This window comes from Vanessa cardui, chromosome 8 (assembly GCF_905220365.1).
Source record: "Vanessa cardui chromosome 8, ilVanCard2.1, whole genome shotgun sequence".
Lineage (NCBI taxonomy): Eukaryota > Metazoa > Arthropoda > Insecta > Lepidoptera > Nymphalidae > Vanessa > Vanessa cardui.
In genome coordinates, this window is record NC_061130.1 from 14,320,371 (window position 1) to 14,346,836 (window position 26,466).

The 26,466-nt window shown below is 37.3% G+C and overlaps 2 protein-coding genes across 2 annotated transcripts in view; both read left to right on the forward strand.

Moving 5' to 3' along the window:
- LOC124531800 (dynein axonemal heavy chain 2) overlaps positions 1-26,466 on the forward strand; it is a 58,838-nt gene that overhangs the window by 18,060 nt on the left and 14,312 nt on the right. Inside the window, exons 27-64 of the mRNA XM_047106327.1 lie at positions 3,063-3,206; positions 3,996-4,094; positions 4,450-4,669; positions 5,157-5,319; positions 5,974-6,152; positions 6,594-6,786; positions 7,378-7,519; positions 7,909-8,046; positions 8,641-8,859; positions 9,441-9,684; positions 10,707-10,843; positions 11,147-11,302; positions 11,904-12,082; positions 12,157-12,342; positions 12,426-12,590; positions 13,135-13,247; positions 13,747-13,892; positions 14,503-14,686; positions 15,299-15,417; positions 15,518-15,624; positions 15,897-16,058; positions 16,188-16,336; positions 17,011-17,126; positions 17,538-17,690; positions 18,845-18,984; positions 19,498-19,639; positions 19,954-20,135; positions 20,437-20,560; positions 20,682-20,885; positions 20,955-21,059; positions 21,146-21,372; positions 22,057-22,286; positions 23,213-23,367; positions 23,789-23,888; positions 24,264-24,388; positions 24,755-24,977; positions 25,470-25,645; positions 26,095-26,265. Of these exons, the coding sequence (XP_046962283.1) occupies positions 3,063-3,206; positions 3,996-4,094; positions 4,450-4,669; positions 5,157-5,319; positions 5,974-6,152; positions 6,594-6,786; positions 7,378-7,519; positions 7,909-8,046; positions 8,641-8,859; positions 9,441-9,684; positions 10,707-10,843; positions 11,147-11,302; positions 11,904-12,082; positions 12,157-12,342; positions 12,426-12,590; positions 13,135-13,247; positions 13,747-13,892; positions 14,503-14,686; positions 15,299-15,417; positions 15,518-15,624; positions 15,897-16,058; positions 16,188-16,336; positions 17,011-17,126; positions 17,538-17,690; positions 18,845-18,984; positions 19,498-19,639; positions 19,954-20,135; positions 20,437-20,560; positions 20,682-20,885; positions 20,955-21,059; positions 21,146-21,372; positions 22,057-22,286; positions 23,213-23,367; positions 23,789-23,888; positions 24,264-24,388; positions 24,755-24,977; positions 25,470-25,645; positions 26,095-26,265 (6,117 nt within the window). The remainder of the gene's footprint in view (positions 1-3,062; positions 3,207-3,995; positions 4,095-4,449; positions 4,670-5,156; positions 5,320-5,973; positions 6,153-6,593; positions 6,787-7,377; positions 7,520-7,908; positions 8,047-8,640; positions 8,860-9,440; positions 9,685-10,706; positions 10,844-11,146; positions 11,303-11,903; positions 12,083-12,156; positions 12,343-12,425; positions 12,591-13,134; positions 13,248-13,746; positions 13,893-14,502; positions 14,687-15,298; positions 15,418-15,517; positions 15,625-15,896; positions 16,059-16,187; positions 16,337-17,010; positions 17,127-17,537; positions 17,691-18,844; positions 18,985-19,497; positions 19,640-19,953; positions 20,136-20,436; positions 20,561-20,681; positions 20,886-20,954; positions 21,060-21,145; positions 21,373-22,056; positions 22,287-23,212; positions 23,368-23,788; positions 23,889-24,263; positions 24,389-24,754; positions 24,978-25,469; positions 25,646-26,094; positions 26,266-26,466) is intronic.
- Positions 406-2,902, forward strand: LOC124531699. The gene is made up of 3 exons (XM_047106196.1): positions 406-642; positions 727-984; positions 2,000-2,902. Exons 1-3 carry the CDS (start codon positions 592-594, stop codon positions 2,153-2,155), a joined length of 465 nt encoding a protein of 154 aa, XP_046962152.1. The 5' UTR covers positions 406-591; the 3' UTR covers positions 2,156-2,902.

Here is a 26,466-nt window from a genome sequence, read left to right on the forward strand (position 1 = left end):
ATTATTATTTCTATTTTATTACTAACAATTTTTAAAATTAAGTCTTTCATAAAATTAAACGTCACACGGAATAAGTTTTGTAAAATCTAAATGCCTATAATCTATTTCAATCAAAAAATATAATATAAGATAAATAAACCGATACGATAGTATTCTATGTGATTTGCTTATAGCTCCGCTATATATTTATTATATTATACGATATCTATTTATCATACATTATTCTATTGAACTACTTTAATGTTAATACTAATGATCCGATAACTGTTTCTACGTCTTTCAAAATGCCATTTTGTAAATCCATAATGAAAAATTGAAAATCATAGATTAAAAACTTCCGAGCAAAAATATCGCGCTGCCAAATTATTGTTTATTTTGGTTTTTGTCCTCTTATCGTTGGTATAGACTACCGATAGAATGCGATTTTCAATTTGTTGAATAAAACTCGAAAAGTTTGAACTCGTAATAATACAACTCTGTGCTGTCGCCATTGACACTGACAATTTACATCTGTAACATCTGTGTCTGTTTTGGTTAAATTAGAGGTTATGTTTAATTGCGGTAAGATTTTGTTATTATCACAAATTAAACATGAGTAAAGAAGAAGTCGTCAAATGTTATTATGCCCCTTTAAGTAGTCTGGTAAGTCTAAAATAGTTTTGTATTCGTTATTTTTTTGAATTTATTTTAAGTGCGGCTTTTTTTAATTTTACTTTATTACTTCAGAAACGTGCGCTAAACTTGCTCGAAACTCCGAGTAAACCGCACGACAAACGCTGTAAGAGAAATCTTCTCCAGTTACAAATGGACAAAAGTTTGTATGAAACTGATTTAAGGAGTAAGAAATGGAGGAATGCCTTCCAGATGGCTCTGCGTCGCGCTATATACTCTCACGATTGGGATCAACTCGTATATCTGTTAAAGAAATCACCACCATGGGAACATGCTTCTAATAGAAGTGATGAATTGCCTCTTTATATTAGGGTAAGTAAAAACTAAGCCTTGTTGCATACCATGTGTTATTTCAGTAGTTCGGGATGGCCAAAATAATATTAACGTTTTACAATGATGCTCCAATCTCTCTATTTTTTGTTACAATGCCACACTATCGTCCAATTGTTTACTAATGACAACTCGATTGTTTTATATATGCCATATAAAATAATATTAATTACAGTTTTACAAATTATTGATCAATTAATTACATTAATAAAGTAAATTCAATAGCCCTGCAATTCAATGCTACATTCATAATATGCAATAATAATGTGATATAATTATGATATAGAATCAAATGTCATAATACCATATTGAAGGAATGTTAATGGGAATTTAATGTTATCTCATTTGTGTAACATAAATACTTTTCTATATATTCACTTATCTTATTGTCAATAGAAACATGAAAAAAGAATCTAATATCAATTGAAGGATTGAATGATTATAATAAAAGTTTAGGTTGGAATTTTTATAATGATTACATATAAACATATCATATATATATATTTTTAATGTTACATATAACATTTCAAATTAGATAAAAGTAGTGTGAAAACAGTATAAAACTGTAATGAATAAAGTTCTTAAAATGGTATTACTTTTTTTGAGTTTTATAATTTAACTGAAAATCAAGTATAGGTAATGAAAAGATATGTTTCTGAATAAAATGCATTTATGTGCTTTGCTTTGAAATATCTTGAAATATAGAATTTTTTAAAGAAATTAATCTTTTTTTATTTTTAATTAGTTTCTTTATTATATTTGCTCTGAGTTGTCTAATAAATTGAATCAATTTAGAAGTTATTCATGCTTACTCTAAAGAAATAATAAATTACATAATAACGAAGGCAATATTAATTGTTCAGTAAAGAGGTTAATATAAAATAAATTTTCTGAATACCTTAATAATATAATTATAACCTACTTTTATAATATAATGTGAACTTTTATATATAAAGTGTATTTATGAGTACTTTATTATTTTGTTTTGTATTTTCAGGCTTTAACAATACTACTAATGAATCATCCTAGTGCTAAGTCACAGGGATTATTAAATGATTACTTGCACATGGTCCACTCCTGTCGATCTGATGAAGATAAAAAAGCTGTCATAAAATCGCTGCTAACTCTACCGTACAAGATCTATGGCCGATAGTATTTTTAATTTAAGTTATATGTGAATTTTTATTGTATAACATCTTAACATGCAATCATACACTTAGGTATGGTGTGAGACATACACAATAACATGTTTCTGTGGATTAACTATTAATGTTATTATAAAAACTAAATTAAAGTTGATCTAGTCTATGGGGAGCATAAGTTTGCCTTATTAATCATTACCCTTTTTAAATTATTGGCTAATTGTTGTATTTAATTTATTTTATTAGTAATACTAACACTAAAATCTAAGATTGGTTCATCTACAAAAAAATAATAATATTATCTGTTTCCTGCATTATTTAAATAAATGTGTCTGCCCATACTTAAATGTGTGTATAATGGATTTGGGTGGTAATGTGCCTTAAAGATAAAAAACTTTTTAGTGTGCATAATGAACCAAGTGTGATCATATAAATTAATAAAAGTATTTGTAGCATTTATTTTTTATTGTGATAAAATTTTATAAACAATTTTTAACTTTTCACATGTTACATTAACTTTCTGAATATACATTCTGTATATGTTTCAATCGTTGTACAATTCCTTGTGTGTTCTACTTGCCTTTTCTGTGTAATCGTGTAACATCTGTCATTCAATTGGTCTGTCTATACCGGAACAAAATATATAATTTAACCATAATCTGTTGTAGTTTTTAAATTAAAATAATGTATATACTATATTAAGTACTCTGTAAACATAAGTCTGATAATATAGTAAGTAATAAGGAAACTAGAAATTGTTCTTTTTTTTTTTAAAAATATTCATGTTTATTATTCCTTTATTTCTTTAAGTATTGGTCCATCTCCATGCTCTTGCTTGCTTTAACAAAGCCTTTAGGCATTCTGTACCAGCGTTGTTCACATATGCCCTCATTACATCTAACATTGTAATTTGTTCAGAATGCAATGGGTTTGCCAGTGGCTAAAGCGATGATGTCAGATGACGGCGAGTGTATAGAGTGGAAGTATAATCTCGTGCTGGATGGTCCGGCTGAAGTTTGGTTGCTTGGTCTGGAGCACACCATGAGGGTTGTGTTACGAGAGGTTAAGTAAATTGAAATTGTCTTGTACTGGAGATTAGTAGTTAAATAAGACTAACTAAGTAGAGATTCATACATAGATATCAAACTACGCCAACAGCCAACAGCAGCCTGTACATTCCCACTGCTGGGCTAAAGGCCTCCTCTCCCTTTGAGAAGGTTTGGAACATATTCCACCACGCTGTTCCAATGCGGGTTGGTGGAATGCACATGTGCCAGAATTTCTATGAAATTTGTCACATGCAGGTTTCTTCACGATGTTTTCCTTCACCGCTGAGCACGAGATGAATTATAAAGACAAATTAAGCACATGAATCAGCGGTGCTTGCCTGGGTTTGAAGCCGCAATCATCGGTTAAGATCCACGCGTTCTAACCACTGTGCCATCTCGTCTTACCAAGAAGTAATGAAATTAAAATGAGAGTAATTATAGATAGAATGGATTGGCAGCTACTTAAATAGTGACACTATCTTACTGATCGAGATTATTGTCAAGAAGGATAGACTGCAGGATAGTGAGTTATAATAGAGCACAATTCTGTGTGAAAACACGGGTCTCTTCTTTCAATTCGAGAGGACGGCAATCTGAAACGATCGAAGAGTTTATAGGTCGTTTCGTTACTGTAGCACTACGAACAAATCCGGGCGTCAAATTCCGGCTCCTATGCCTTTTTACTTAGTGACGAGACTTACCAATGATTAGAGAGATGAGGCAGTTTAAAAATAGATGTTGATTTAAAAATGTGCACGTAGAATCGTGAAGCAATTTCCTGAATAAAAAAATATTTTTCTAGCAATTAATATTGACACGAGCTGCATTAAGAAAATGTCGTTATCAAAGAGAACAGTGGATCAACGACTGGCCGGGTCAGCTCGGAATTACAAGCAGCAAGGTAAACTTAATATTTTGGTTTTTGGGCATGTTTTCGAATAAACCCAATGGAATTTTATATGAAACTGCTCACTTGTCTTAAATTCTTGTTTTTAAATAAGGGTTTTGTTAATAAAAAGGGGGATAATCTGTTAGTAACTTGCAGTTAGTAGATTGAGATTGAAGATTGTTGATACTGGTTGAGAAAATCTTTATAATGCCCAGTAAATTATACCACAAACATACTTAGGTCCTCCACTCCACTTCACTTTCTAAATAGATTTATTGTAATGATCTCGAAGGCTTCGGATACATAACTGCAAAACTGCAAGACCTTATAAGTTTTGAAGAAACTTTGAATTTCATTTATCTATCAGATCCAATGGACTTCCGATTGTACAAGAACATTGTGCCGCTGCGACATAATGAAAGAGAAGAAACCGCTAAAGAAATTGCGGAAGAAGCAGAACCAGATCCTGGCAACTTTACAGTTGATGTCCAGAAAGGAAATATCCAAGATTTTGCGTTGTAAAGTAAACGCGTTATGCGTTATTGAAATTCACTCTCGCGACACCGTGGAAAGGCTGTATAAGATGGGTTTGTACAGATACTTTTTTTTGGTTGACACCAAATCTCTTCAAGTCTGAGGAAAAGGTCCTACACTGTTTTCTCTTGCCTATTTATAATACAAATGTCGATATTTTAGATTAAAATTATAAAAAGAACATCATAAATTGGTAAAGATTGTATTGGAATAGGCTTTGTCCAAATTCTGCTAGAAATTTTTATTGTAGATTTTTCTTTTCCACATTGTTATTTCCGACAATTCTTTGAGCCTTTGATTTGGTCGTCTTCTGTTCTTTTGATCTTTTCTTGAATATCAGAGATAAAAATGGCTACTAATTTAGCCCATCTATCTTTTGTCTTTCTAATTATTTCTGACTAGTTCGTAGTTAGTAATGTAATGATGCTTATCGTTTTGAATGCTGATACTAAAATTAATTAAACTCCCGCAGTTCAATAATGACGTATTTTTTATAGCTAAAGATAAAAAACATAAGTAAGCTAACATAAATGGTTCCAGGATGTATGTCAGTGTCAGCATTCGAGTGGTTCTCCCAGCTTAAGTTTTACTGGGACCGTGAACGCGAAGATTGCTACATCAGGCAAACTAACACGAACTCTATTTACACATATGAATACATCGGTAATTCCGGTCGTCTGGTAATAACGCCACTTACTGACAGGTATAGAAACGAATTTTGGCTAACTTATTTTTTAGTAGAGTATAGTGGATTGGCAAACTGTCGTGTCTGGACTGTCTACTCGATGATAAGTAGTCGCCTTATATACATTGGCGACGAATTTTTTTTACCCATAAGGAATGGGCCTTATATTGTTAATACAATACCGAGCTTGTGAACTGAGATGTTATGTCCCTTGTGCTGGATGTACAAAAAACTAGAACGCAACAATATTAAGTATTGCCACTTGGTGGTCGAATATATGACGAGAGTGGATTGTACAGTGGGGGTAAAAAAGGTTAGTCAGCTTAAGATTATATATTACGATTCGTGTGCTCAGTATGAGCGACAATCTGCTTTACCGATCGAAAATGACATATTGCGTCGCAATGATTTTTACATTCCAAAGGTACGAAGAGTTTGAGATTTGATAAAGGAATTAATTTTAAAACTGACGAAGGTTTTCTTACTCTGACTGACTACGCTACGATATACCTAGACGGTCTTGCACAAAGGCCTATTACCAAGTGTAACTCGACCATTTCCAAATGAATTCCTAAAAACGTGAGGACTAGAAAATAAATCCTATTATCAGGATTATTTTTCGATATACTAAAATATACCCAAACGTCTAATCGTAAGGAAATTATTTCGTAGATGCTACATAACGCTGACTACAGCGTTACACCTGTTCCGAGGGGGCAGTCCGCAGGGTCCGGCGGGAACTGGCAAAACAGAAACAACGAAGGATCTCGGCCGAGCCCTCGCGAGATGGGTGGTTGTCACCAACTGTTCCGACGGACTCGATTACAAGTCTATGGCCAAATGTTTCGCAGGTCTGAAATCCATGAAAGCAAGCAAATAATTCGCCACGTAGAAAATTTATTGTATAATATAAATACAATTTAATGAAATTAAAAATATTGTTAAACGAATCTTGAACCAACAACAACAGCCTGTAAATTTTCCATTGTTGGGCTAAGGCTCTCCTTTTCAGGAGAAGGAATGGAACATATTACACCACGTTGTTCCCATGCGGCTCGGTGGAATATACATGTGACAGAATTTCTATGAAATTGGACACATGTAGGTTTCCTCACGATGTTTTCCTTCACCGTCCAGCACGAGATTAATTATAAACACAAATTAAGCACATATATATTCAGTGGTGCTTGCCTGGGTTTGAAACCGTAATCATCGGTTAAGATGCACGAGTTCTAGCTACTGTGCCATCTCGGGTCTGAATCATGCACCATATTTTGAATATATTTATATAGGTATTGCTCAGAGTGGTTGCTGGGGTTGCTTCGACGAGTTCAACCGTATCAACATCGAGGTGTTGTCGGTGGTGGCACAGCAGATCCTGGCGGTGTTGCTGGCGCTCTCCCTAAACCAGAAACGGTTCGTGTTCGAGGGCGCCGACATCAAGCTCGATGGGAACTGTGGAATCTTCATTACTATGAATCCTGGGTAGGTATTTAAATTATAATTTTTATTATATTAGCAAGTGCACTCAATTTTGGAAAACGTAATGTGACGTTTTAAAATCACCACGAGGCCATATTGATCGCAAAATTAATTCGTATTTAAGTTATAGTAAAATTGTCGGAACCTTATATACCTTTTTTATGGAATAGGTTGCCGGACGATCTTATGGGCTACCTGATGGTAAGTGTTCACCATCACCCATAGACAATGACGTTGTAAGAAATATTAACCTTTCCTTACATCGTCAATGCGCCACCAACCTTGGGAACTAAGATGCTATGTCCCTTGTGCCTGTAGTTACACTGGCTCACTCATCCTTCAAACCGGAACACAGAAATACTGCGTACTGTTGTTTAGCGGTAGAATATCTGATGGGTGGGTGGTACCTACCCAGACGGACTTGCACAAAGCCCTACCAACTTAATTATGATTGTAATAATTTCGGGAAAATTATGAATTTACAGGTTTCAGGTTGCATTTCTTTCATATTCCAACTTTTTAAATTATATTTTGAAGTTCATCAAAAGCTAGCAAGAATATAACTATAATATGTTAAATATAACTTGTTCCCAGCTACGCAGGACGAACAGAGTTACCAGATAATCTGAAGTCAATGTTTCGTCCCATTGCAATGTGTGTTCCAGACTCGCTTATTATCGCTGAGAATACCTTGTTTTCTGATGGGTTTACGGCTTACAAGATAAATGCTAAAAAAGTAAGTGTGGCATTGGTTTAATACGATTATTCCAATACCCTGTACACGTGTGTATTTCGTCTTTTAGATAAAGTACACCATTCGAGTTATTCAGGTAAAATACTGAATACTAATTAAAAAAAAAGTATTATCCAATATGGTATTGAATGAACATATATTTTATTATAAATAGGCAGGTGAACTGGCAAGTGGGCTAATGGTAAGTGATCACAACCGCCTAAAGAATTGGCACTATTAGAATTAAACCATCCCTTACATCGCTAATGCGCTACAATGTAGTTAGACTGACTTACTCACCCTTCAGTCTAGAATGCAAAAGTACTAAGTAATGATGCTAGAATATTTGATAAGAGCGTTTGCATCAAGTAACTCTTGATGTTTCCCTGCAGGTATTCACATTATATCAACTGGCAATGCAGCAGCTGTCGAAACAGGACCATTACGATTTCGGTCTCAGATCAATGGTCGCGTTGCTGAGATACGCCGGAGTTAAGAGACGTGCTTATCCAAACTTACCAGAACAAGAGGTCCGATATAGGTTCTTTTTGGTTTAGTCATTTAGAGATATCCTTTGGTGTTATTTATGATAAAAAATGGTCTGGAATATGTAGAGTTTTTGTAAGAAAGATGGAACTCTTTCCGGTGGTGTCAGATTTGTCTCATCGGATTATGAGAAGAGAATTGATAAGTAGTTAAAGCCGAGATGGCCTAGTGGTAAGAACTTGTGGATCCTAACCGATGACCGAGGGTTAAATCAGGCAAGCACCACTGAATATTCGTGTGCTTAATTTTGTGTTTATAATGTATTTAGTGCTCGGCCGTGAAGGAAAAGATCGTGAGGAAACCTGCATGCTAATTTCATGGAATTTCTGACAACTGTATATTCCACCAACTCGAGTTTGAACAGCGTTGTGGAATATGTTCCAAACCTTCTCCTCAAAAAGGGAGAGGCCTTAGCCCAGCAGTGGGAAATTTACAGGCTGCTATTGTTGTGCAGTACTTGTGTAATGTAACGTGCCCTGTTTAGTTTGTTATTCTTCCTGCAGATTGGCCACTGTGGTCATTTTCTGTCTGGACGACATGATTATGCAAAAGTATCTTAAGTATCCTTCTTTACACAGATGGTGATATTAGCCATGAGAGATATGAACGTGGCCCGTTTGACCTCTAAGGATGTCCCTCTGTTCGATGGCATAATGCGAGACATATTCCCCGACGTTGAGATTCCGACCCTGGACTATGAAATGCTGGAGAATGCAATATCAGCAGAAATGAGATTGCTGACGTTGCAGCCGGTAAAGGCTGCGTTGCATAAAGTGATACAGACTTATGAGACAAAGGTTAGTAAATATATGGATTTTATATTAGATTACCTGTATCGGTTTTTATTAATCTAGTGGTGTGACCTTTTTGTTACTTTTTCTTCTAAATACCCTATGAACACTTGGAACCTTTTAAAATAAACGTTATGTTTTGTTGATTTCATTTGTGTAATTGATGTCTTAATTAAAAATATTACTGTCTTCTGTTCTGTCATTAGTAAGCCAACTGTAGCTTCTGAGACACGCTAAGTTATTGTCCTAAAGTAAATTAATCGTTTCTTGCCTATGCAAAAAGCTATATACAACCGCACATTATATTTATGTTACTTAAATGTTTAATAAAATAAGTTAGTTGTGCTGCAGTCAGTACAATTAAACTGGAGATTGAGCATTGCGCAATAAAATATATATGTTGAGCCAAGACCTTCCTGCGATTATGATCTTAAGTAGTCATTATGTTATTTTCAATTCTTCTTTATCAATTTTGCATTTTCATAGAGAACGGCTCATTCGATGGCGTCACACCAAAAACATTTTCTTTTTTTCTATTTTGATATATTGTATAATATAATTATCTAAATAAACTGCTTGTTTTTCAGAACTCTCGTCATTCCAGTATCCTCCTAGGCGATACGAACACCGCTAAAACGGTATCGTGGAAGATGTTAGCTGCGACCCTCAGTCGGCTGCGGCGCGAGAACGTGCCGGGATTCGAAAATGTGCAAGTGTATCCCATGAACCCAAAAGCTTTGACGCTGGGAGAATTGTATGGAGAGTATAATTTGGGTACAGGGGAATGGAAGGATGGGGTGCTATCGTCTATCATGAGGACGACTTGTCAGGGTAAATATAATACCATGATTAGCTTAACTATATTCCTTTTCAAATCAAATCAAATAAAATCAATTTTATTCAAGTAAACCTCACAATCAAGCGTTTTTGAATCGTCAATAATTAAATACTACCACCTTTTCGGAAAGCAGCTTCTAGGGAGAAGAAACGGCAAGAAACTAGCATAGTTGCTCTTTTCATATAAACAGATTTACAATGCTGTTATTTACAGTAATTAGTGTCCTATGCAAACCGAGCCTGACTCCAGGTTTTTCTTTCTCAAAAGTACTCTTTTAATGAAAAATATTTATTTATTAATTTGGTATTAATAATCTATTCCAATTTTATAAAATGATGAATTCATTATATTTTCTGGTATCTTATTAAATATGTGTATACCATTGCACAAAAACGTACTCTTTACCGTATGCAAATGGAAACTAGGGTTACAAATTTATTCGGTTAGGTCGACATGATGATGTCTTTGTGTCTTATACGTACTATTCATTATTCAGCACATATCTTGAAACATTGATCTCAATATAAAACATCTACTACTACTATCTTGATGCTTTTATTTATTTATTTATTACATATAGCACACAAGACAGGTAATAACTGATAAATATCTAAATAATAAATTACAAAGTTCGAAGATTAGTTACACCCTAATATTTGTGTACACATTAAGCAAGAATACATGAATTTACTGTTAATAAAGGCTGAAGCTATTACAATTAAATTAAAAAAAATCACATAACTGAATATTAAATTTTTGGAGAAATAGGCAATAAGTATAAAAAAATGTCAAATATATTACATATTAAGTCTTAAAGATTGAATTCGTCAAACACCTCCTAAATATAAATTTTGTCTTACATTTTCATGTCAATTTTCTGCTTTTGCCTGTATATATTCCGTACCTAGTATTCTTCAACTAATGTCCGACTCATCGAGCTTATGAATATTAGTGTCGGGCTACGGACATGTTTTTTGATTTAATTTTGAGTGATCCTCTTTAATCGTTCTCATAGATGAGTCTCCTGATCAGAAATGGATAATATTTGACGGTCCAGTGGATGCAGTGTGGATAGAAAATTTAAACTCTGTGATGGACGATAACAAACTGCTTACACTCGTTAATAGTGAAAGGATATCGATGCCTTCACAGGTATTATCTCTTCTTCTCTACTTAATATTATAAATGTACAAGTGACTCTGTTTGAATGTCGCTCTTTCACGACTAAACCAATGAACCGAATTTGATGAAATTTGGTGTGAAGCAAACTTAATCTTCAAGAAAGAAGGCTAGGCATAGGCTACTTTTATGCCTCACATATGATGACCAATCTACTTAATTGCGAGCGAATCTGGTGGCGACAACTAGTCTAATATACAAACATAATGTATGATTGTTGAGAAATGATACGTTGTAAAAGTACTCGGCAAATTACTCTGAATGCAACGATTTCAGGTGTCTCTGTTGATCGAGACGCTAGATTTGGCCGTAGCCTCGCCCGCCACCGTGTCTCGAAACGGCATCGTGTACAACGACTACAAGGATTGGGGCTGGTGGCCCTTCGTCAACTCCTGGCTCGAATCGGTCAGCGATCTGGAGTATAGGGAGATGGTAAGAAACAAATATTTAAATGAATCAGTATGTTATAATAGTTTAAATTAAATATTACAAAATTTCATTGATGGCAATGATATTCTAATAAACAGATATGTTATATCCATACTAAACAACAGAAAAAAGTATGCCGCGCCGGGGACCGTTTATTTTAGTTTATTTTTACATTTCGCTATAAGTAAAAAGCTTGATAAAAAAAATAAGTAAAAGGGATAACTAGATGTTTTAATTACGCAAAACGTATTACTACGTAATTATGATGTATTATAACGTATTACTACGTAAAACGACTAGAGGCAAACGTCCCAATTGGGACGTTTGCCGAATGGTATTGTTTTGATTAGTGCTAACTAAGTTCGGAAAGCATTCAAAGCCGTTAGTACTGCAGCTGAAATGTTTCCAGTCGTGTTCGATTTGCAGTCCCATCGTATTATAAGATTGAGGAAATAAAGAGTGCACCTGTTTCGGCGTATATACTTGTGCGTCATAATATGTTCTATGTGGTTGACTGATCTCCCTTGGTATTGGCCATGAAGCCGAAATCAGTCTTGAAGGCAAAATCATCATCGATTGTAACGTGAGCCCTATTACGGCGCAGCTGAGGCGTCTGTTCGCGGGCACGCTGGGCCCGGTGCTAGAGCTGCGGCGGCGGCTGCGCGAGGGCGGCGGCGTGCGCGCGCAGCAGCTGTCGGGCGTGCGCGCGCTGTGCCGCCTGCTGCCGCGCGCCGCGCCCGTGCCGCCCGACGAGACCTTCGCCAAGATGCGCTTCCTCTTCGCGTGAGTCGCCCGCTCCGGTGACCTGGTCTAACAGAGTTGTGGCACTAGCTTTACTTGCCCTTGTACCGATTCAGTTTGGTGTGGTCGGTGTGTGCGACGCTGGACGACGAGAGCCGCCGCAAGCTGGACAATTGGGTGAGAGAGCACGAGGGCCTGTTCCCGCTGAAGGACACGGTGTACGATTACTACGTGGACGAGAGGCTGAGGGAGTTTAAGCCCTGGGAGGATAGGTTGCCGGATAATTGGAGATACAATCCGAGGTATGGTCGTATTTGTGATGAGGAGTTTGAGGTGAAAGTGACCTTGGACGTAACGCAACTTACGAGTAATTTCCGATTCACAGCTTAGGTTTTCACACCATTCTGGTCCCAACGGTAGATTTTATTCGAGTCCAAATTGTGGCACTGGAGGTGATCCGCGGGGGAAACGGCGTGCTGGTCAGCGGACCGACAGGCTGCGGTAAAAGTTGCTTACTCCAGGGCACCCTCGGGAGTTTGGATCGAGACAGGTAAGACTTAAAATTTAGTAGAATCGAGAGTTACGGTTGTTTTACCCGGCATCTTGGCCAATGAAACAGCGGTGCTTGCCTCAATTTAAACCCGCAATCATCAGTTAAAATGCACGCGTTCTAAACGTGATTTTGGGTTCAAACACAGACAAGCTATACTATATATATATATATATATATATATATATATATATATATATATATATATATATGCTTAATTTGTGTTTATAATTCACCTTGTGCTCGGCGGTGAAGGAAAACATCGTGAGGAAACCTGCATGTGTCTAATTTCATCGAAATTCTGCCACATGTGCATTCCACCAACCCGCATTCGAACAGCGTGGTAGAATATGTACCAAGCTCTCTCCTTAATGGGAGAGGAGGCCATTAGCCCAGCAGTGGAAAATTTACAGGCTGTTACTTTACTTTACTTTACTTTTATTGGCCAATGTAGATATTCTCTAATGAATTGGCTATCGTATTGAATAAAGCTGTTAAAAGGTACTTATGGTCTTTCTGAGATGTGTGCATCTTTGTAATTTAGATATAGCACACAAGTCATCAACATGTCAGCACAAACGACAGCTGCAAACGTGCAAGACATAATAGAAGCCAGGCTCGAGAAGAGGACCAAGGGCAATTACGTTCCTGCCGGAGGTAACCAAGATGATATGCTTAAATATCCTCAAATCAAGAATATTATAATTATTAGTAAATATATTATTATGTTGTGAATAGCACAATTACTAAATCACTGAAAATTTCGCATTTCTTTTGGAGATCTACCACTTATCAGATAATTTGCAAACAGCAGTATTGTATTGTATTCCTTTTTGAAAGGTGTTAGCCATTTTGTAACTACAGGCATGAGAGACAGAGTATCTCAGCTCCCAAAGTTAGCATCGCATCGAAAATCTAAGAATAAGTAAAAATTTCTTACACCGATAATGTTTATAGGGAATGGCTTTTGATAACCTTTTACCATTAAGGCTTACGATTTAGTTTTTCTTTAAAAAAAGTGTATGAGAGAAGAATATAGGCTAATCTGCGGGATGGAACTTTCACTTACAAATAAAAATGAAATAGCCTTTATTTAAAGTCTTTAAGTAATGAGGTTTACTAAATAATATTAATGTATACTGAATAACTTGACCAGGTAAAAAGCTAATAGCGTTCATGGATGACATCAATATGCCGGTGCGGGATGAGTACGGTTCCCAGCCGCCGTTGGAGCTGATGCGGCTCTGGTACGATTACGGCTTCTGGTTCGACCGCCAGAAGCAGTGGAGGAAGAATGTCAAGGTTCCGATTATAAAAAGGATAATCCATTGTTTGAAATATCCAGACGTCCATAGTCGAAATAAAAAGAATACTGTTTTATAATCTTTGTCACCGATTTACCAAGATTATTTGTCGGAATATGACCTAGGTATTCCAGTCTTTCAAAAAAACCGTCACCGGACACCTTCCACAAAATAAAAAAAATTGAAATTTCTCTAACATTAACATTGTTTACAAATACTGACCAGTTTTCTGAGTTCATTTATTGTTAAATACGTAGGTATATGATTAATTTTGAGATTGATTTGATTGCATCTCAATTTCTATCTATAGCGGATAATGATCTTACAAATTTACGTCATCATCAACCCCTAATTTTTACTGCCTCTGACTATTTCAAGCCATTTTCTCGTTCCACTCGTTCCCCATTCATTAAATTATAAGTATTAGAGAAATCCACGTCCACACAAATCTATGTGCCAAGCGTCATACAAAAAGTTTCCATTCGAAACGATAAGGATAAGGATGCTCGATAAATTTACCGAATGCAAATACGATTTTCTCACTTCCCCCCGCGCCCCGGTGGCGCCGGTGGGCCCGTGACGGTTGTGGTCACAGTGTCCGCGTGTAGGACATGGTGTTGTGCGGCGCGGCGGGCCCGGCGGGCGGCGCGCGCTCGCCGCTGCCGGCGCGCCTGCTGTCGTGCTTCCACGCCTTCTACCTGCCGGCGCCCGCGCACTCGCAGCTCGTCAGCATCTTCGGCACCATGCTCGACCAGCACCTGCGCGACTTCGACGAGGAGACCAAGACGCTCGGTAACACGTGGCGACTTCAGAACCTCTTTGACGATCTCCGTGGTCGAGTGACGACCTCCGTGGTCGAGTGGTGTGTACACCGGTTTTCATGGGTACGCCACTCTGAGGTCCCGGGTTCGATTCCCGGCCGAGTCGATGAAGATTACCACTAGTTTTCTATGTTGTCTCGGGTCTGGGTGCTTGTGGTACCGTCGTTACTTCTGATTGCCATAACACAAGTGCTTCAGCTACTTACATTGGCATCGGAGTAATGTATGTGATGTTGTCTCATATTTATTATTATTATTATTAAAAAAAAGAACCGGATCGCGTACTTGTAGATAGCGAACAGCTATAGCGTTATTAGTGATAGTAGGAGAGTGGTAGTACGATGTGAACTGAAAAAATAACAAAAAAAAGACCCGCTGAGTTTCTTTCTCCGGTTCTTCTCAGGCCAGGGTGTTCCTTTTTCCGAACCGGTGGTAGTGTTTATTTGACAATCAATAAGTGAGTGTAATGCTTCTATATTGAATAAAGGAGTTTGAGTTTGAGTTTGAGTGATATCGCTCTTCTAGCTCCAAATTATTATATTTTGTAAGCAGTCCAATTAAAGTCTTGATTTTTTTTTATCAGGAAAAATTGTCCTGACGGCTACCATCGATATGTTTAACAACATAGTAGCAAAGCTCTTGCCGACGCCCAGTAAGATGCACTACTTGTTTAATTTGAGGGACATATCAAAAATTTTCCAAGTTAGTAATAAAGTATTTGTATTTATTTAGATTTACAAACATTAACTACTTTACTATTGATTCTATACGTAGCGCCAACTATAATACGGTATAATTTTAGGGCCTTTTAAGAAGTAATAAAGACTATCAAAACACAAAGCCTCGCTTCCTGCGTTTATGGGTACACGAATGTTTCCGAGTATTCGGCGATCGTCTTACTGAAGAAAAGTTAGTTTTTCAATCATAGAAATTTTCAAAATCAATTATTTGTCTCCTATGAATGATTTCTTTTAGTAGCTTGAACTCGAATTTCATTCATTACGTAAATTCTTCCTTGATTTTATCCCAATAGCAATGTGGTCCTTTAGAGGTTATTTAATGACCTAAATAATAATTTTAGCTTTGGTTTGCTCTTGTTAGCTTTGCATTGTTTATCCAGATTAGTCCTTACTTGATACTTTTATACATTTAAAACTAGTATTCGAATGTACATTGCCCAGAGATCGCGATTGGTTCATGAACCAAGTTGGTGACATGTTGGGCAAGCACTTTGAGTTGACGTTCCATGCTTTGTGCCCCAGCAAGACTGCACCAATATTTGGGCATTTCCTCAATCCCTTCGAAATTTATGACGACCTTAACGACCCTAATGCCTTGAGGAAGTAAGTATTTAATTAAGTTGTTAGATATTTTTCCTGACTCCTTATTATTGTGCAGTATTTACAATGACTTTTGAAATATACGACTAAATTTGAAATCCAAATTCTTCATTTTAAATGTTCTCTCGTCAGATACATATCTAATCAGATGGAGGAGTACAACAGTTGTCCGGGCGTCGTCAAGATGGATCTGGTGCTGTTCAAAGATGCTATCGAGCATATATGCCGTATCGTGCGCGTCATATCGCAGCCTCGCGGACACATGCTCTGCGTTGGAATAGGTCAGGAGATGCTTCTCATAAATTCGTATTTATTTATAGTTTGTGTACTTTATTTGACGACCTCCGTAGTCGAGTAGTGTGTACACCGGTTTTCATGGATAAGCCACTCTGAAGTGGTCAGTCAGTTTTCTATGTTGATTTGAATCTGACTGTTTGTATGACCGTCATTTGGTGATAGGGCTTTTTGCAAGCCCGTCTGGGTAAGTACCACCCACTCATCAGATATTCTAACGCCAATCAACAGTACCTGGTATTGTTGTGTTTCGGTTTGAAGGGTAAATGAGCCAGTGTAAACTACAGGCACAAGGGACATAACATCTTAGTTCCTAAGGTTGGTAGCGTATTGGCGATGAAAGAAATGGTTAATATTTTTTACAGCGTCTGTCCATGGGTGGTGGTGACCACTTACCATCAGGTGGCCCATATGCTCGCCCGCCAACCAATAGCATAAAAAATGACTTCTGATTTTCAATAAAACAAGTGCTACTTACATTGGAATCAGAGTAATATATGTGATGTTGTCTAATATTTATTTATTTATATTGTTTTGAGCTGAAGTTTTAAGTTACGGAAAGAGTTAAAGATCTTATGTATTTTACACGAGTCTGAGAGAGACAGCCATAATAAATATAATTGCTACTGCTTTATTTATCGTCAGATCATCTAAATTTTAGGGGGATCCGGTCGGCAAAGTTTAACTCGGGTGGCGTCTTACATTTGTGAATACAACTCGTTCCAAGTGGTTGTAACCAAGACTTATGGAATCAAAGATTTCAGAGAAGATTTAAAGGTGAGGAAAATAACATGACATGTTTAGAATCATTAATTAAATCTGAGCAATATTTTAGACGAATTATTTAAATTGGTCGATTAACCCATCTATGGTATATAAGATGCTGATCCTTGCCGAGGCCTAAAATAAACTTACGTACGTATAAATTTTATTTTGAATGTATTTACAAATTTAAAATGTTACATTGATGATACCTCTTAATTTACAAAACTTTTTTCCAAGTAAAAATTTTCAGGCTCTTGACTATTTATGTACCAAATTTAATTTAAATCGGTCCAGTAGTTTTGCTGTGAAAGCTTGATAGACAGACAGTTACTTTCACATTTTAAAAATATTATTATAGATTAATAATTTTCATATGTAACGTTTTGTGTATTTCGCATATTTCTAAAACAAGTCAAAACCCAGGTGCTGTACACCAGCTGTGGTGTGGACACCAAAACAACGACGTTTATATTCTGCGACACTCAGATAGTCGAGGAGACGTTTACCGAGATCGTCAACAACCTCCTCAGCAGCGGAGAGGTTACGAATCTCTACAAGGCGGACGAATTTGAGGATGTGAGTTAAACGCAGTAAAGTCTTACCGAGTTTTCTTTAACCGTAACCTAGAGAAAATCTTAAGGATATGTTTGTGTTCGCATTTGATCCAAACTGGATTGATTTTAATGGGTCCCATGTTGATTGGGTGATATAAATTAATAGAAACGAAGACTCTAACTAGAAGCAAATTTATGACCTTTTGACACATCGGTGCCGAATGTGACATCCACATCAGAAAAATAATTCGATAAGGTCATAATAAGCTTAAAGTAGAAAGATATAGTAAATTGAACTAAAACTACTTGTAACGGATTTGAATCGCGTATATTAATTATTTTTAACATCCCGACGTTTCGAGCACTTTACAGCGTTCGTGGTCACGGGTAGACTCTGTCTAAAAATAATTAATATACGCGATTCAAATCCGTTATAACTAGTTTTATTTCAATGTATAATAATCGCGAAAATTTAAGACAACATTAAGATATAGTAGTATTATTAAAGTACATATAAAACTACTACTACTATAATTTTTCTGATGTGGATTTTTATTCGGCATTTAAATTAAAAACTGGCACCAATATTTAAGAATACGAGTATACGTATTTATTTGTGAGTGTTTTAAAGACAACAAATTTGTATCAAAACACAAATGCATCCTCTATTCTCTGACGCTTATATGGGAAAGAAAATATGACACGACCGCAGATAATTCAGATGCAGGTCATCTGGATTCTCGTACTTTACAGGACATGGAAATGTACAAAATTCCAACTTCTAAACTTAGTTCTGCTGTTAAGAATTTCTGTGATAGCAAAATCCAATAATTTCATTGACTTTAATTCGAACTGATCTGATTGACGATTCTAAATGAATACACCAATGAAGCAGTCTAAAAATCACAAGTACCTTTACCTGTTTAAGTATCGACGACCTCCGTGGTCGAGTGGTGTGTACACCGGTTATCATGGGTACGCCAATCCGATGTCCCGGGTTCATTTCCGGCCGAGTCAATGTAGATTATCATCAGTTTTCTACGTTGTCTTGGGTCTGGGTGTTTGTGGTACCGTCGTTGCTTCTGATTTTTCATAACACAAGTGCTTTAGCTACTTACATTGGGATCAGAGTAATGTATGTGATGTTGTCTCATATTTATTTATTTTAAATTACAGATAAAACAATCACTGGAGAAGCCGATGAAGAATGCGAATATAGTCCAAACGAATGAGTCCGTTTACTTGTTCCTGGTGGACCGCGTGCAGGCCAACATGCACATCGTGCTGTGTTTCAGTCCCATTGGGGATGACTTCAGGTATATCTGGGTTTAGTATTAATGGTACCTTATTATTTGAAGAGGCAAATGGGTAAACTTATATGATCGGTTTTGTTGCATCGCATTTTTGTGGTGACACCACAAAAGGTGGTATGTGAGTATAGAAAATTGTTGTATATACTTTTAATATATCGTACTTCAGCGGAGGAAAGAATAAACTAAGTTTTGAGAAAAAATTGGTGCAATAATTTATTTTGTATGTTTTTTTTCCTTTTTTGTAGTGTCGTTTGTATATTACGTATTATGTACCTTTTTTCGTTTGTTTTTCTTGTACTTTATATAATTGTGCCGTGTTCTAAAAAAAACATTTATTTCTTTCTTTCATTCTTTTAATAGATTGGCACAAAAAGAGAATGGATGATTTTCCTCTAAAGTATCAAGCGAGATTAATTCTATTCATGTCACATTACCAATTCCCCTAGGGTTTGTCCTTTAAAAAAAAACTGTTCTCGATTACATATGAATTTAAAATAATACATCTACGTCTTATAGAAACCGTATACGGCAATATCCAGCGCTAATCAATGCGACCACAACGAATTGGTTCCTGGAGTGGCCCCGTGAGGCGTTGCTGGAAGTGGCCTACAAGTTTCTCGAGGGAGTAGAATTATTGGCCTCAATCACTGGACCCAGGGTGAGTACACATTATTTTTAGAATCGAACTGATTATAAGAAGAATAAGTAAAATAAGTTGTTTATAATGAAATACAGTAGGTGAATAGCAAAATAGGCAAACTGAGATTATGTGGTTACCACCACCATTTAGTATTAAAGTACATACTAAGTATTTGTCGGCAGAATACTAGACTAGTTAATGGTACCGACCCAGACCAGTTCGCACAATACCATAATGTAAAAATATGTTTTTAATATGGGTTGGGAACCAGTGGGTATTGTCTTTGACAATAAAAGCCTTGTTGTATAATTTTGATTCTGCCATCGTTTTAGATCCGCAGGAAGGAATCTCTCGTAGAAAGTCGAGAAGATGCCTTACGAGCATCGGTTGCATCGATAATGTCACTGATCCACTCATCGGTGGGCCAATACTCGGTGAAGATGTGGCGCGAGATGAGAAGGACCAACTACGTCACTCCCACTAACTACCTCGAGCTCGTCTCCGGATACAAGGAGTACGTCTATATAACATAAATCGAATCGAAACACTTTTTCACGTTACCTATTTGTATTAAGCACAAGTTTGGAATATAGATAGAAAAAAATTCTTCCCATGATATCAATATTATATATGCTACTAGGAAATCCTGTAACCTACATATATTCTGATCAATTTGACTTGTAATAGATTACATAAGAGTTTATACAGTTGCATTCTACTTTTAGTTTTTAGTTTATTTCTGTATGTATGTATTTTCCTTTATTTAAATACATTTAAATTAAGGACCATTCACACCTATAATATAACTTTTACAGGATGCTAAGGCTCAAGCGAATCGAAATTGCACTCCAGGCGAACAAGCTTCGAAACGGTCTCGGGAAAGTCGAGGAGACCACAAAACTTGTCGGACAAATGTCCGAGGAGCTGGCCGTCGCCCAGGTACGCCAAGGGACGTTTGGATAGGGTCCGCACCAGTAAGGAAACTAGACGTCGTGACTGGTCGTGACCTCGAGTCGTCCCGCATCAGTCGTGACTGGTCGTGATCACGAGTCGTCCGCAGGTACAAGTTGCGGAGTACACGGAGCAGTGCATCGAGTACATGGGCGTGATAAACGCGCAGCAGCGCAACGCTGACGAGCAACAGCGCAGCGTGGCGGCGCGCAGCAAGAAGACGCAAGAGGAGGAGGTGCAGTGCAAGAAGCTCGCCGACGCCGCCATGCGCGACCTCGCCAGCGCCATGCCCGCGCTCGAGGAGGCCGTCAAGGTGCGTCACCCGCCACTCCCGCCACACTCTCTCGACCTCCACTAATGAAAACCCACCCATCCCGCACAGGCCCTGGACGCCCTCAACAAGAAGGACATCACTGAGGTCAAGTCGTACGCAAAGCCGCCCCAGAAGGTGGAGATGGTGATGGAAGCCGTCCTCATATTACTGCAGGTGAGTCTGATATCCCGTAAGTAATCTTCCAATTAGTAAGTATGATCCATGATCCAACAAATATAGGAGTCGTGGATGTATTGTAGAAGGAACCGACCTGGGCGGAGGCGAAGCGGCAACTCGGCGATCAGTATTTCTTGGACAGGCTACGAGAGTTCGATAAAGATAATATATCAGACAAGACGCTGAAGAAGATCGGTACATACACGGCCAAGCCGGACTTCGATCCTGAAATAGTGGGGACCGTCTCCCTCGCAGCCAAGTCGTTGTGCTTATGGGTGCGAGCTATTGAGAAATATGGAAAAGTTTACAAGTAAGTGACGTTATCGACTGACGATAGTGGGTCAATTATGGATTACACTTATGTTTTCGGTCAGCACACTCATACACACACAGCTCACACTTTGAGTGAATGCGGTATCGTGCAAAATCAGACTATGTTTGGACGAGATCACTGTATTTTACACTAGTCGTCGCCTGCAGCTGCGCTCGTGTTTTAGGGGTTGGTTGTCATGTGTTAGATAAAAAAGTAGCCTATGTCCTTTCTCGGATTTCAAGTTTGCTTCATACCAAATTTCATCAAATTCGATTCCAAAGTTTGGTCGTGAAAGAGCGACAGACAGACAGTTACTAACACATTTGTAATATTATATATGAGTTATGGCCCAGTGGTTAGAACGCGTGTATCTTAACCGATGATTGCGGGTTTAAACCCAGGCAAACACCACTGTATATATGTGCCTAATTTGTGTTTATTCATCTCATGCTCGGCGGTGAAGGAAATCATCGTGAGGAAAACTACATGTGTCTAATTTCATCGAAATTCTGCCACATGTGCATTCCACCAACCCGCATTGGAACAGCGTGGTGGAATATGTTCCAAACCTTCTCCTTAGTGGAAGAGGAAGCCTTCGCCCAGCAGTGGGAATTTTACACGCTCTTACTGTGTACTGTGTATAGAATAACGAAGGTTGTGAAAATATGCTTTATTTATTAGAATAGTAAAGCCAAAGAAGGAACGTCTGGAAGAAGCATTAGAGTCCCTGCGAATGAAACAGCAGATTTTAGCCGAAGCGCGAGCCAAGCTCCGCGAGCTCAGCGAGATGATCGCTCGCCTGCAGAAGGAGTACGACGAGAAGCTGGCGCAGAAGGAAGAGCTTGAGAGGAAGTCGAGGATGCTGCAACTCAAACTGGAACGGGCTGAGGCGCTCATTACTGGGCTATCGGGTAAATATTGATGATTGAAAAAAAAATTGCTTAGCGACTCGCCCTGTCTTCGTATGATTGACCATAATATATGAGCAAAATTGAATAAAATCATTATAAATTGTAGCCTATTCGTTATTCCGATGTATAACATATATTACTGTAAAATTTCATCCAAATTCGTTCAATAGTTTTTTCGTGACAGTGTAACAAAAATACTTACACCCGTGGTAGTGTTTATTTGACAATCAATAAGTAAGTGTAATGCTTTTATATTGAATAAAGGAATTTGAGTTTGAGTTTGAGTTCGTCCTCGTAAACTTTTCCATTTATAATATTAGTAGGAATTAAAAGGGTTAGTTAAATTTTGTAGTATTCTTTCTTATAAATGAAACAGATGGAGATACATATATCGTTTAGAAGTTCATATATTTCGGTAACATTTGACAGTACTTTGAAAGTTGGCAAAAATGGCGTGTTTTGTTTTAATTTACTTTGTACAAATTCATTATCAACATTAGATCAAGCAAAGATTTACAACAACAACATCAGCCTGTAAATTCCCACTGCTGGGCTAAATGCTCTTTGAGGAGAAGGTTTGGAACACATTCAACCACGCTGTTCCAATGCGGGTTGGTGGAATGCACATATGACAGAATTTCGATGAAATTAGACACATGCAGGTTTCCTCACGATGTTTTCCTTCACCGCCGAGCACGAGATGAATTATAAACACAAATTAAGCATATATATATAGCGGTGCTAGCCTGGGTTTGAACCCGCAATCATCGGTTAAGATGCACGCGTTCTAACCACTGGGCCATCTCATCTCAGGTAAAGATTTGGTGGCCATTAAATACTTACACCTTTCGACTTTTGACAGTTCTTAATATATCATTGAAGTAATACATTATTTGCCTTTAAATAATACATTGAGTTGCTTACAGGTGAACGAGAAAGATGGGAATTGACTGTGGAGCGTCTGGACAGGGAGTTTGATAACCTGCCCGGCGACTGCCTCATAGCCACCGGCTTCGTGGCCTACCTCGGGCCCTTCGTCTCCGAATACCGCGAGGACTTGATGGGAGATTGGTTCAAGGAAGTACGTAACTTAATTCGTACGTCAACATTTAAAAGAGGTTTTAATAAAGTCCCCATTTGAACTAAGAAGTAGAAATCAAGTAAGTCTGATTTATGGAATACATTAATCGTAATAAAGTAAATAATTACTTGGCATTCATTTTGTTATTGTAGTTTATTTTAATGCATATTGTTTTTTTTTTTCTAAAATCTAATAGGTAATATATGTATATATCATCTACTAATAAATATGTATTTAACTAACATGACTTTGTATTTTTAAATGTTGAAAAAAAGTAACTACTGAGTTGCCGGTTCTTCTAAGTAGAATCTACATTCCGAATCGGTGGTACCTTCTTTTAATGTAGTTTGTTAAGTGACGATTCTAAAGTTCTTGTAAAAGCCTATTTGAATACAGTATATTTTGATGTTTTTTATTCTAGGTATATAATGAAACGTTGCCAGTAACAATGGATTTGAGCATGAAGACGTTTCTGCTTGATGACGCCACATTGAGAGATTGGAACTACATGGGTCTACCAGGTTATTACGATCACTATCATAATATGGTATTAGCTTCCGACCGTGGCGTTAGCCTTCCTGTTGGGGAGGTTCTTCAGATCGGAGGTTAGGTTATGTCCTTTTCTGTAATCCTCAAAATATTGTATGGATATCATATATACGGCATGAAAACGTTTAATGGGGATGTTTTTATAGTATAAGCGAAAAAAAAGGATATTTCAATGAATGATATTAGGAAGGTGTCGTGATATCAATATGTCTGATAACGAGCTGATGCCGAACTCCTAGTTATATATATATATACATATGGTATACAATACTACGCAATTTATTATGATGTACTACAAAGTGTCACACTTGTAACATGTTTTGAGTTTATATTACACTAATTTATAGATGACAACTTCAGTGCCGAGAATGGAATAATAGTGGTACGAGCGACTCGCTGGCCGCTGGCCGTTGATCCACAGGGTCAGGCGCTCATCTGGATCTCCAGGTTGGAGGAGAAGAACGATATACAGGTGCCAGCTGATTAGATAGATCACATCGATCCTCTAGTGTCGACCATGTTTTAATACTGTATGTGATTAACTATTTCCCAGTCCCTTAAGTGACATATGTCTTATAGATATTGTTTTACTAATGTGTCTGCTTCGGGTAAAATACACTGGCTTACTGACCAATATAATATCATGAATTAATATGACCCCAAAAATAATTACATTTATGGCTATATATGGTCTATATTCTGATAATTAGTCGCGTAACAGAAAAGTCTTCGAAACGTGTAATTATTTTATGTTTTTTAACTATTTTTTTCACAGAACTGTAATTTGTAATTTTGATACTAAATTGTTAATATTATTTCATTTTGATTGTTCCAAAAGATCGTCGATTTCGGTCAGCCTAACTACCTCAAGATCATGGAAACCTGCCTATCAGCGGGCCAGCCAATTATAGTCCAAAACGTGGGCGAGGTCCTCGACCCGTCTATTGCACCTATTTTAGACAAAGCCATCGTTAGAATTGGTGCTGACTTGGTCATTAAGTTTAATGAGAAAATGGTGCCCTACAATCCAGCGTTTAAGATGTACCTCACTACAAAACTTGGTAACCTAATATTTTTTGTTTAGCTAAACATAATAAGCTGTTTTATTCATGAATTATTTCCCATAGTGTTATTATGATTATGTTTTTAATGTAATGTGAATGTTATTTTTATTTTCGTAATGATCTCCATGGTCGAGTCGTACGTCGATTCCCGGCCGAATGTAGAAAAAGTTCATTAATTTTCTGTGTTGTCTTGGGTCTGGATGTTTGTGATACCGTCGTTACTTCTGATTGGAAAATCAGAAGTAACGATATAACACAAGTGCTTTACTTACGTTGGAATCAGTGTGATGTATGTGATTTTTTCTAATTATTTATTTATTATTATAAAATAACTATTTCCCTGATGAGAAATTTTCCAAGTTTTTTTTTATTTCTTAGGATATTTTCTATCCGTTTTAAATAATTATTATTTGCATTAATTTCAAAGAACCCTCCGATAACAATTCTCTTTCCGTTTCTCAATACAAGAAACTCACGATTTTTGTCCAGGTAACCCAGTGTATACACCAGAAACATTGACCAAGACGACGATGGTGAACTTCGCGGTGAAGGAACAGGGCCTGACGGCGCAGCTCCTCAGCATAGTGGTGCGAAAGGAACGGCCGCAGCTGGAGACCATGAAGGATAACCTCGTGATGACCATCGCCAATAATAAGAAAGTTCTTGTAAGTGACCATATTAGTATGCAGGTTATATTGTCAGGAAATATTTTAGTCGACGAATTATGTCTATCTGTGTCATTTTTGTGTGAACTGAAAGTTAATGAATAGCCCTTAAGGCTTTAATCCTTTGTCCCACTACTGGGATGATGCATTCTCTCCGTTGGGAAGAAGGTCTGAAGCTACTTCAAAAGTGTGAAAATTATGTTTACATACACGCCACTGTCCTCAAGATAAAATAATGAAAATGAAAAAAAAATATTTATTAACAAAAAACAACATTATACAATGAAATGTCCGGTGGTACCCAACACTAGGTATTCCTGTGTCGTGGGGTATTTTGAAATCCTCAATATTTGCTTAAGATCTCATCTGTTGTTTTATGGCCTCTATTTCTAGATATTACCTAGAAAGCCTCTTTAGATATGCCTCTAGTGTGATCTCTGTATTCACAGATAGACTTAGAGAACGATCTACTCCGGATAATGTACGAGTCGCAGGTGCCGCTCCTCGAAAACGAGGAGCTGTTCATCACGCTCCAGACTTCGCAGCGCACGTCGCTCGAGGTGAAGGAGGCTCTCATCACGTCGCAGGACACCGAGAAGGAAATAGACAGCGCTAGACAGGTATCGCTGAAATTTAATCTTATTTATCCATTATCCATATCAAGAGCAGAGATTGCCCAGTGGTTAGAACGCGTGCATCTTAATCGATGATTAAGGGGTTCAAATCCAGGCAAGCACCGCTGATTCATGTGCTTAATTTGTCTTTATAATTCATCTCGTGCTCAGCGGTGAAGGTAAACATCGTGAGGGAACCTGCATGTG

Excerpts from the sequence above, each read along its gene's own strand:
- LOC124531699 (XM_047106196.1), top strand. The coding sequence starts at position 592 with ATGAGTAAAGAAGAAGTCGTCAAATGTTATTATGCCCCTTTAAGTAGT. Across the intron at positions 643-726 it reads ATGCCCCTTTAAGTAGTCTG|AAACGTGCGCTAAACTTGCT; the intron begins GTAAGTCTAAAA and ends TTATTACTTCAG. Across the intron at positions 985-1,999 it reads AATTGCCTCTTTATATTAGG|GCTTTAACAATACTACTAAT; the intron begins GTAAGTAAAAAC and ends TTGTATTTTCAG.